Source organism: Ursus maritimus, unplaced genomic scaffold (assembly GCF_017311325.1).
Source record: "Ursus maritimus isolate PB19 unplaced genomic scaffold, ASM1731132v1 scaffold_9, whole genome shotgun sequence".
NCBI classification, from domain to species: Eukaryota; Metazoa; Chordata; class Mammalia; order Carnivora; family Ursidae; genus Ursus; species Ursus maritimus.
Window position 1 is genome coordinate 60137198 of NW_024427107.1, and position 12127 is coordinate 60149324.

Genomic DNA, 12127 nt, shown 5'->3' on the forward strand with positions numbered 1-12127 from the left:
CGATTTCTCCTTGGAGAAGCTCAGAGTCCACTGAACAAACACAGCAAATTAACTACTGGTGAAGTATTTCACCGGGTTCTACTTTACAAACAGAAAGTCACTTCCACCTGCGGGGTCTGGCCTCCCTGGGCGTGAACGTGGCTCTGCCACTTGGAAATCAGTGAGACAGCACCAGCCCTGATGACTTCCTGACATCCTCATGGCTGCTATTTAACATAAACAACAAGAAATCCTCCAAAACCCAAAAACATTTTATTTTCATTTATTTTTAAGATTTTATTCATTTAGACAGATAAAGATAGAGCAGAGGTAAGGGGCAGAGAGAGGCAGATATTCTCAAGCAGACTCCCCTCTGAGCTCAGAGCCCACAGCAGGGCTCAATCTCATGGCCCTGAGATCATGACCTGAGCTGACATCAAGAGCCGGATGCTTAAATGACTGAACCACCCAGGGGCCCCCAAAAAGCATTTTAATCAACACGCCATGCAATGTTGATCATATCAATATATTGACACTGATACTCAATCTCACTGGGAGAATGAAGAATAAGAAGACTTAATCTTTCATCTTTAAACAAATGCTTTTGTTTCCTCTCTGTCCAACTTCATAAAGTCCTCGACTAGAACGAAAGAAAGGGGGAAAATGCACAAGCTGACACTCTGCCCAACATACTTGGGAAGGAAAAAGAGAATTCCTCAAAGTGCATATGGGGCAGGCTGATCAAACCCAAGGCCTTCCTCCATCTCCTTTAAGAAAACAAACCAAAACTTTGGTGTTTGCCCTGAATCTTTCAGCTCACTGCAGCCTTGAGGAGTGGTGTTGGCCGTGCAGCCTCGCTGCTGTTTCTGCAGTCTTTGCAAGCAGAGCCTGATGGAATGACGCGTCAGTGATTCTGTTCTTTTCTGATGGGCCCCTGAGGGTGCTTCTGAGTGATTGTGCCCTGCTTCTCGCAGCTCTGATGGGACTGAGCTCCCTTCCTCCTTAAACTCAGCACGGGGAGGTTGTCTCTTCAGGGGAGGTGGCTTGCAGCCCCCGGGTCTCTTTCAGGGCTCCTCCGCCATATGTGGGTTTTTTTTCCTTTCACTGAGGTATAATTGACATATAACGCATTAGCTTCAGGTGCGCAGAGTAAGGATTTGATACTTGTATATCCTGCCAGACGAGCACCAGCACAAGTCTCCTTACCATCTGTCACCATACAAAGTTATCAATTTTTTTTTTCCACGTAGCTTATTGTTTCATCTGGCTATGGTGTGGACAGCCGAATAGCGGCTAGACACAGATGAAATGGTGTTTTTGAATAAAAGAATGTGCTACCCAGGAGGCATAACTAGTATTTAATTTGCTGCCTGTGTTCGATAGAATGTGAGCTCCTCAAGGGCAGGGACCGTGTCTCATTTCTCTTCGTATTCTTGGTGACTAACACACATTCATTTGTCCATTCATTTATTCAACAAATATTTACTGAGAGCCGGGAGTACGAGATGGGAAAGGCACAGCCTTCAACAAAGAACTAGACATTTCTTTTGCCCCGCAGGCTGGAATGCCATGGAATAAATATACTTTCTGATATATTATAAGATTCACAAATACACACTCAAAATAAATAATACGAAAGCTGAGCTATCCTACTCATTGAATCATCGAACGTCAAAGATGAATGGGACTTGCTTCTAAAGATACGGAAGCCAACTCTAAGAGAGGGCTGACAATCCTTGATCTTGTGCTCTTTTCACCTTGAGCAAGGTGGTTCATTGAAGTTAAATTTCTACTTCAAGTAGAAATTTCCATTTTTCTCTGTATCCCTCCTGCCTTCAGTACATAATTTTTCATATATATTTTTAATATTTTAATTTTCAAAAGTTCAAATAATTCAAGGGTCTCCAGACCATGGTTTAAATAAAGATTATGAACCCAAATTCTGAAGGGGGCCAGGATATACAGTAATTGAAGCAAGTGAAGCCAGGAGAAAGAATGGAGGTCAGAATAGAGCACACAAAACTCAAGCTCTTGTTCAGTTATCTACTCCACATTGATGGCTTAAAGCAATTATTTTATTTAGCTTATGCTTTTATGGGTCAAGAATTCATGAAGGGCTCAGCTGGGTGACTCATCTCTTATCCTCGTGCTGGCCCCTCATGGGGGCGGAGGATGTACTTCCAAGGGGGCTGCCTTAGTCGTGTGTCTGGCACTTAGATGCTCTTCTGCCTTTGTCCATATGGTGCCTCTTCTTCCATGGCCTCTTCAAGTGGCTTGGGCTTCTGACAGCATGATGGTCTCAGGGTGGCTGCACTTGACATATGGCGGCTCATTTCCCTGAACCAGTATCTCAAGAGACAGGAAGTAAATGCTGCCAGTTTCTTAAAGCCTGGGTCCAAAAACTGTCCCAGTAGTACCTCTGCATATTTTACTGGTCAGAGCAGTCACCAAGCCTTCCCGGATTCAAGGGGAGGATACCTAGACCACACATCTCAATAGGAAGAGTGTTAAAGATTTTATAACATCTTTAATGCACCACAGTCTGTTACAGAGAGTAGCTACCAAGATACCAGGTTGTTGCTTCTTAGGACTGTAGTCTGGTATGAGAGATTAGGAATACTTAACATGAAGACAGAAATTTAAATTTTAAAAATGTGCAATCCCCTGACTTTTTAAAAAAGATTGTATTTATTTGAGAGAGAGAGAGAGAGAGAGAGACAGAGAGCACAAGCCAGGGGAAGGGCAGAGGGAGAGAGAGAAGCAGACTCCCTGCTGAGCAGGGAGCCCGCTGCGGGGCTCGATCCTTGGGACCCCGAGATCATGACCTGAGCTGATATCAAGAGCCGGATGCTTAACTGACTGAACCACCCAGGCGACCCTGTAATCTCTTGACTTTTCTTTTCTTTTTTTTTCTTTTAATTTAAATTGCAATCTCCTGACTTTTAAATGCTGGCAACAGATTCAAATTTTCTGAGAGACCGTGTCAGGCACACACATTTGCGGACACCACCCATGCCCATCAGCATGTCCCCTTTCCTTCAAGCAATAAACCAAATTCTTATAAAGGAGATTGAAGAAAGTACTGACATGCATTTGGAAATATTTTGCCTACAACTGAAAAATGAAGACCTAAAGAGCTTTTTTACTATCTTTGACAATAGACTTTTATTGAAAAAACACCAGTCGTTAAGTGAGGGATCTTTCTATATAACTACCATACGCCACACGGGAAAATTGAATGTCTCCTATGCTGAGAATTCCCTTCTCCCATTTCCATCTTAGCCAAATCACAGTTTGATGAAAAGTATCGTGACTTTTATTTCTTGAATTTGAGAACTAAAAATACAACATGATAGAGGCACTGACTTCATGCCCCAAAGGAAAGAAAACCGAAGAGGAGCCAAGAAACTAAATAAGAAGTCAAGACAGAAACCGTACAAACTCCACATTAGTGTCTCAACTTTAGTGACCAAACCATGTTCTGACTCAGAATAACCAGGTCATGTCCCAAGCCTCAGCATTACGAGTCAATACTTGAGAGGACCCTGACATGGGTGGTCTGTGAACCACATCGCTGGTACTCATGACAGGGGTGAGTTTTGAGGGAGAGCTACAGTACGAATCATGCCACATGTTGTGAGTTGGGGCTAGCTTTGGTAATAACGGAGCCAAGAGAAGAATGTATACAGTGGGTCCCACTCTCTGAGTCCATCTCAAAAGCATGTTAGGAGTAGGAGACTGGGTTCCTAGCTCTGATCTGCATGAGCTGGCTTATGGAGCTTAGGGAAGTCACTTCCCTTATGGCCTCAGTTTCTTCTTCTGTAAGATAAGGAGGGTTGGCTTGGATTCCAACAGTGGCAAGTACAACTGCCCATATTCTGTGCCTGATGGAGACCCTGTTGTTGGGAGAGGTCATTGAGAAGACATGACTGCTAGTTGACCTGCAAACCGGACCCAGGGAATCCAAGGCTCCGCATCTCCCCCTCCCCCCACCACTGTCCTTGGAATGTGGAATTTATGTTCTGCGCACTGTCTCCACAGTGGGAGCTGTTTCAAAGACCGAGCCTTAACAGAGTAAGGTGTTGTTGAGACCATCTGGATGAATATGACTGAAACCCATGAGGGCCTTTATATAGACTTTAAGAATTGGGAGGGTGGGTGTGGAGATCCACTCATCCTGCAGTTGCCCAACACAAGCCTTGTGTGTAAGTTCCCCTGCTTATTAACACTGCTACCTACCAATCTGGACTGGACTGCCTCTTTCTTTGGTCTCCCCATGCCCCCCTTGAGCAGAAAGGCTGGTTTGCAAACCAACATGCACTCACCCAGAGCACCATGCTGTCTGCAAAGCCCGGACCTGGCCTCACAGGCCTTCTCTCCCAGCCACTTCCAACAGACAGGAGTTAACATGGGAGTAGAAACCCACTCAGTAGCTGTGGTGGGGGATCTCTGAGTTTCTTCTGCTTGTGTGGCGTGTTACAGTTTTGCAGGGAAAGTCAGGCAAAAAGAAGTCACGAAAGGTAGTTTTGAAGGTGGGAAAAGAGTTTTAGGGCAGGAGCGATCCAGAAACAGAAACATGGGATCTGAAAAGGGTAGGAGTGCCGGTATGCCAGCCAATCTCGGCTATCTTGGCGATGGAGGTCTTGGTGTAGTTGCCTCCGGCAAATCCGAGCAGCTACATCCCGGGACAAGCAGTGGGAGGAGCAGGTCTGGGATCTGGCTGAGCAACACCGTGGGTCTGCACGTACACGAACCTGGCAGTGAGTGCCTCCTTACACTAGGCACCAGGCACCTTGCTTGCCTCAACCTGCCCCCAGCCCTGAGGAGGGGTATTACAACGATGGAGTTGGGGGCTTGCTGCGAAGCTGTCCTCTCTCCCACAGACCTGCTGAGCAGAGTGGGAGTGGGATGTGTAGAAGGGCCAGTGCAGATGGACCAGGCCAGATGAGGTCAGGAACCCCTTGGATCGAATTTCCCAAAGGGCATTTGATGGTAAGGGCAGAGGCTTCAGATCTTCGTTGGGTTAGCTGTGCAACTCTGTCAAGTTACTAAACCTCTTTACGTCTCAGTTTTCCAATCTGCGAAATGGAAATTAAGAACAGCTTCTTGCCAGAGATGCTGTGAAGTTGGGATCTGTGAATGGGGCACCTGGCACAGAGCCTTCAGTCACTGCATGACAATTTTTTTTTTCTTTCTTTCTTTCCAGCCCCCATTCTGCCTTGAGTGAATGTCAGGAAATGAAGCAAGCTAGGGACAGCAAACTTCATGCCAAAAATGGATGTAGAAATCCACATCCTTGTGTAGAGGGAGCCTGGCGGGTCTTCACAGGCATTGCTGACTTTCTGACTCATAATTGCTTTCTCTTTTAAATCCACCCATTCTGCTTGGATTCGACCTTGTACAGGAAGGCTGTTGCTACAATGCAAGGATCTTGCCTACCAGGAAAAGTCTCCGGTGCTGCTTGGAGGCCAAAGTTCTAGGGGAAAAAAGTGACAAACCTTGTGTCACAGGCTTGCCTAGTAAGAATTATAGCTACCATCCACTTAAGCCATTAGTATGTGGTTGGCCCAGTGCTAGGCACTTACGAACATTATTTAAGTCAGCCCTTCCGGCATTATAAAGAAGTAGATACAACTAGTCCTAGTTTGCAGATGAGGAAATAAAGGCTAATATGGTTCATAAACTGTAGAAATGAATAGAAGCCAGACCTTTTCCTGAGTTCTTACCCACTATTTAGAAATGAACATTTGTCACTCTGGAAATGCAAAAAAAACCACAAGAGGGATTCATTGCTCTCAGAGAGTTTAGAGATGCAGAAAGGAATCAGGACCAGCATATGAGAAAGAACAGTACGGCATGCCACATGGCAGCTTAACCACACTAGGGGGGGCGGCGGCTGTGTTTCATTCTTTTTTTTTTTTCTTTGCCTTTAATACCCCTATTTTCTAGGGCAATGGATGGCCCTTAGTAGGAGCTCAATCATTGGGTGCTAGGTGCATAGGCAAAATAAGGGCTAAGGTGTGTTCTACAGACCTGAAGATTAGTAGGGATTCAAGGTCCAGGGAGGTCCATGGGGGTACAAGGGAGAAGGCCAGCTTCATGGAGAACAGACTGGTGACCTGTGATGGGATTTAGATGGGTTGGAAAGAGCAAAGACAACAGAAGAAACACATGAACAATGGCATGAAGCAGCACAAGCATGGGGTGCTGCGTTGACACAGGAGGGCGAAGTGCTTAGAGAATTATCCGTGTGCTAGTTGCCTTGGCAAAGAGCCAGCCGAGTCATACCTGGCGGGGCCTTGGTGTAAGACTGGCCATTATCTGGAAACGGGTCCACAAGGGCTGAAAGAACAAGGTCAAAGGAAACACAGGGTAGGCCGGTCTAGACATACAAGGTAGGGAAGTAAGCTGGAGCGGGCTGGATTGCAGGAAGCGAGGTTCCCCACCCATGGTAGAGGATATGCAAATATAACTTTTGGCAGCTGTGAAAAGCATAAGAGGAGGACAAGTCAGCCCTGAAGAATGAGAAGGAGGAGGAGTACCAGGAAAGGCCTTGCAGGAACACACGCTGGGGCTGATCGCCCTCTCCAGTTGGATTTTCAGGCACCACAGCAGCCTCCCTGCTCTCTGGGAGACCCTCAGTGTCTCTGTGTATTCTGTAAAATGAACTCCGGGAAATCATGTTTACTAACTTGTAAGTCATGATCCATGGGGTTGAAAAAGCCATAAAATCCTTTTAGTAGGGTGGCCTAGATAAATAAAAAAGTCTCCTATACACATACATAATTTTATATAATTTAATACATTTTCACCTAAATGCTAATATAACTTTATATAAATTTATACAAGTAATTTTATCCTGGGCTAAAGAGCTAAGTCTAAAAATGGAAGAATGTAACAGATGGCTCTATCTCGAGGCTATTGGTTCCATCCTTACCCTTCCCACCCAATTGTTCCAAAAGAATGATGGAATTTTATCAGTCAGTTCTTCTCTGTCAGTACGTATTTAATCCATGTGTCCCAGCCAGGAAGAAAATCGTTATTTGGTAATGACCTCCACGTGGGCCTCAGGAACCCTAAAATTTTTCACCAGGAAGCCCAGGGTGGTGGTGTGGGGCGATCTCTGCCTCCGACTCGTGGGCCTGAGCAGCTCATCACCGCCCACACTGTATGCTCTAGAACCCCAATGGCTGTGGGATGTTAAAAAACATCGTGAGCAAAAGGATTTTCTGGTTGTGACAGGGGGTCCCTAAGAACATCCCCAGGATTGCTGATTTGCTGGGAGAACCCACAGGACTCAGCAAATACTTGTACTCACAGCTAGGCTTTATTACAGCGAAAGGATGCAGAGCAGAGGAACAGAGAGAAAGAGAAAGAGAAAGACGCGCAGGGCGAAGCCTGGAGGAGAGCAGGCACGGCTTCTAAGAGTCCCTCCTGGGAGAGTCACACAGGATGCATTTAATTCCTCCAGCAATGAGTTGTGACAGTGTTGTGTGAAATGCTGTCTACCAGGGAAGCTCACGAGAGACTCACTGCCCAGGATTTTTATTGGAGGCTGTTCACATGCACATCCTCTGCGTCCATGTACCCAAACTCCAGACTCCCAGAAGGACAACAGGTGTTCAGCATCAATGAGACTGTTCGTACAGCCAAGTGCAGGCACATGGGCCATTATGATCAGGGACGCCGGGAACCTTCCTGAAATCCCAGTTCCCAGACACCAGCAAGAGCCAACCTTGCAAGCAGGAAAAGTCTCGGGCCTGCTTCATGAACTTTTTCCTCCACGATGGTCTAGTAAGTCCAGAGAACCCTGTATGCTGTGGTCACCTTTTGAAAATAAATAATGCACATTAGTATATTAAAGGATCTGAGAAGTATTGTGGTATAAAAGACTTTTTTTTAAAGGTTTTATTTATTTATTTGACACAGAGAGAGATAGAGCACAAGCAGGGGGAGCGGCAGAGGGAGAGGGAGAAGCAGGTTCCCTGTCAAGCAGGGAGCCCGACATGGGGCTCGATCCCAGAACCCTGGGATCACGATCTGAGCTGAAGGTAGATCTTAACTGAGCCACCCAGGTGCCCCTACAAGACTTTTTTTTACACCAACATTTCTCAAAACTTTTTGATCATTACACCTTTTTTTCTTTTTTTTTAATGGAAAACTTATTACATCCTCCGGACACTACCATTCTATGGAATATGGTTTGGGAAATCCTGGACTAATGTATAGACTTACATCACTTCTATGGCCTCAGCTTTTGCCCTTTATTAAACGTACAAATAACATAGACTGCTCTCAATGTACATTAGCAGCTTTTTAGGTAATAACTCATTTGACCAAGGAAGAGGCTGGCCGAGGTAGCCGGTGAGCCTGGAGAAGCAGCCCAGGAGGGGTTACAGGTGGAAACCCTGACCTAGGCAGCTGTGCTCCTTTCCTGGCTTTGCCAGTTATCGGCTGCAGGACCACTTTCCTAACCTTGGTGTGTCTCGGTTTCCTCATCTGTGAAGGGAGAAGAGGGCTTCATACACAGAAGAAGCTCCAAATGGGCTTGTTCCTTTATTTTTTTTTTAAATAAATGAAGTTCTTTATAGCTTGAGAAGTCTCGATCCTTTGCTCTATGCCATGAATCATGGCAGGTACAGAAACAGACTCCAGGGGCTTCAGAGATGACAGGATGGGATGTCAGGTGAGGGCAGCCTGGGGGACCCAGAGGGGCCCCAGGTGGAGTTTGCTCTGGGTCCCAGGAAGGCTTAACACCCAGGCCAATCAAAACCAGGGCCACTCCCGGGAGTAAATGCAGACTGTCACAGGCCAAGAGGCACTATGGGTTTCCTGGGAGTCTAGGACTGAGGCCAGCAACAGAAGTGATATGCTTTTGACTGTCAATAGAGCAAGACTCGAAACAAACTTCGACCAAACCTGGCAGTTTGATCCACCTGCTTGAAGAAAGGCACCTCGCAAGAAAACCCCCTCCGATTCAAGGCTCACACAGGTCTACATGGTAGAAACAAAGAATAGGGGAAGATGCCAAATTGAAAAATGACAAACTGCCACCAGGAAAAAGCCAGTTTTTAATATGCCTCAACACTGTTTCTTTATCCCTCCTCATGCTATCCGCAGTTAAGGAATGTTCTATGTAACTGAATAATCCTTCACCGAGATATATGAAGAATTAGCAGTGTCATCCTGGAAAACGAAGGACAGTGATATATTCTGTAATGCGCAGGGACAGGTGGGTGTAAAAGTGGGGGTGTGAGGGGAAGACCCCTCAGTGCGCTAGGCTGTGCTAAAGGATTCACTGGAATGAAGAATTTCTTAAGGGTTCCGTGAGAAATTAGTCTGATATCTCCTTGAGACAATCCTAGGCTTCTCATGTCCATAATGCTCTCACAGATGATTCCTTGTGGCCATTTCCCATTTTCATCTCTTTTTTGAAGTCAGGTTCTAGAATATTCCATATACTCTCTTAGCACCATATCTCTCTATCCCAAACTAATACTGAGCTGGGTGCTTGGCACATGTGTAGGCTCAATAAATGTGGGTTGAATAAATAAAGGCCTTTGCTCACAGATCCTTCCACTTTAAATGTGCAACATCTGCCTCCCGACCTGGCAACATCTGATATGTCACAGTCTGTTTCCTCTCTGAATCCTGGCTGACTCCTGCAGGCGGTAGCAATGCTCACAGGACACAGTACTCCGTGGACAGTAATATGAGCTACCATCGTGGGAGCACTTACTTTGCTCCTCCTACTGCTGTAGGACCTTTACATGAATCAGCTCTTGTAGTCCACATAATACCCACAAAGAAGTTCTTTTTACCCCCATCATTTTCATAGGTGCAAGACAGTGAAGCTCAGAGAAAAAAGAACTTGCCCATGGTCCCATAGCTAGCAAATGGCAGATGCCTCCTGTCTCGATGTCTCGGTCACAGTATTTACCACATCACGTTGTGACTTATCATGGTCTAACCATTCACCGGTGCACGTCAGTGCTAGCCTGGGAGCTACCTGTGACAGGGCAGGGGTGTTCCTCACGCCATTCTTCAAATAATCAATAGAACAGATTGAATAACGCCTGACAACACAACTCAAACACTCAGAAACTGAAACCAAGGATCTTGTAGTCAGACAGATCTGGCTTGAGCTCCAGCCTCTCCGAACCCTAACCTTGCGACCTTGACTATATTATTTTAGTCTTTCAGAGTATCAGTTTCCCCTCCATAAAATGGAAATTACAGAACCTACTTCATGGTATTTGTTGCAAGAATTAAATGAGTTAAAGAACACAAAGTGCATACCCCAGTGCCTAGCACACAGTTTATCTAATACTAACACTCGCGGAAAGGTTCGTTTGATAACCATACTGCCTCAGATTTGCCTGAGGCTTAGTGGGTGTTCCACAAACATCTTTCGGATGAACGAATACCTATCTGTCTCAATTTGGGGATGCAATGCAGGAGGATGCACATAGAACAGCTAATTGTATTTTGGTTGCCATAAAACAGATCTTTATTTTTTTCTTTCCAGGATGCAAGCTTCATAAAATATGCGTGGGTTGCTGTCTAGACAGAGCCTAGTGGATTCGTCTATGTGGCACCAAAGCAGCCATCTTCGCTCCGGCAAACCTGCCTGCCTCCTGTGGGACAGCTTTACTTTCCCGGTGTCGTTACTAGTTCTGATACTTTACTTCGGTTCCTTTGATCATATGCCATCATCTCTCTGACATTACTCAGTAACAATCCCTTCAGTTGAAAACACAAAACTGCTCTTTCTTGCTATGTAGGAAAGAAGTCTTGAGAACTCACTTTTTCCACAGCCCCACCTTCGTGAGCTATGTGCTGCTGCTTCTAAGTATGAATGCACACACGTTAATCTGGTAGACTTCTCTCTGTGTCATTAAGTGCAATAAAGGCATCACGTACATGATAACAGATCAACACACTGTAGGGTGCCTGACCGCCTCGCAGCGGCCACAGGGGCTGTCTCTGGGCAGCATTAGTCCCTGCGGCTGGTTGTTGCGGACTGCATCAATGCGGGGCCAGTCAGGGTTCCTCTGTCCAGGGATTAGGGACTTGGGATGAGGGGGGGCAGAAAGTAATTGGGAGCAGAAAGATGAGAGATTGAAAGAGCACTCGAGGGCCTTCTGAGCTCTCTAGCCATAGTCTGTAAACTCGAGAGGGGTAAGAAATCACCCACCATTCTGTGATTTGAGCCATAGAGATAATGTGTTATAAAGAACAAAGTAGGGAATGAGAGTGTCTGTTGTCTGGATTCTTGCTGGCTTTCACAGTTCTCCTTCTTCCTGAGCTGTTGCTGCCTCTTTGCTCTGAACCCTGTCAAAGACTTTTTTTTTTTTTTAAGATTTTATTTATTTATTCGACAGAGAGAGAGACAGCCAGCGAGAGAGGGAACACAAGCAGGGGGAGTGGGAGAGGAAGAAGCAGGCTCATAGTGGAGGAGCCTGATGTGGGGCTCGATCCCAGAACACCGGGATCACGCCCTGAGCCGAAGGCAGACACTTAACCGCTGTGCCACCCAAGCGCCCCTCTGTCAAAGACTTTTGTCTGGGTATTACGAATACCCCACCAAGCCCCATCGTTTGGCTGAAGCCATCTCCAGATTTCTGTTCCTTGCAACCACAAGAATCTCAACTTAGCCAACACAAAACTATGATTACAATTAGGGTTATCAACAATAATCCTTACAAGCATTTAACACCATGCACATTTACTAGCTGCTTATTATTATTAATATCTGCTACAAGCAAGTGCTAGAATAATGCTGCGGAAGCAGCCATCCAAGAAGTAATAATTGGGTAGCAGCTGGAGGTTAAAAAGCAAGCCACGGAGGGGGAGCGGATTTATGGAAATGATAACCAGTATGAGAAGTCATCAAATCACTGGCGACGCTTCTCCTTACAAGAGTCCATCAAGGTTGGATGATTGTAGATCAGTAAGACAGTGGAGGGAAATGTTTTTCTATCAGGAAAGAATGAAACAATGAAACAGATGGATCGCTGTTTTTAAGATGAAAATTACAAGAGCACAAAAAACTGGCTATGCTTACGTGGTTCTGAAAAAAAAAAGCCTGGCCACCGTCACCATGGCCCCAAAGAAATATGCTTCCATCTTACAGATGTCAATAAAG

General features: G+C 45.7%; 1 protein-coding gene across 4 annotated transcripts in view; it reads right to left on the reverse strand.

The window, feature by feature from the left end:
* The window catches only part of SAMD12 (sterile alpha motif domain containing 12), a 372276-nt gene that overhangs the window by 131120 nt on the left and 229029 nt on the right, over nucleotides 1–12127 (reverse strand). For 3 of the 4 annotated variants that reach the window (XM_040626174.1, XM_040626173.1, XM_040626172.1), the window contains one exon: nucleotides 5889–7806. The exons of the other annotated variant lie outside the window; for it this stretch is intronic. In XM_040626174.1, the coding sequence (XP_040482108.1) occupies nucleotides 7745–7806 (62 nt within the window). In that variant the 3' untranslated portion in view covers nucleotides 5889–7744. Of the gene's footprint in view, nucleotides 1–5888; nucleotides 7807–12127 lie in introns of those variants that run through there. 4 annotated transcript variants of the gene reach the window in all.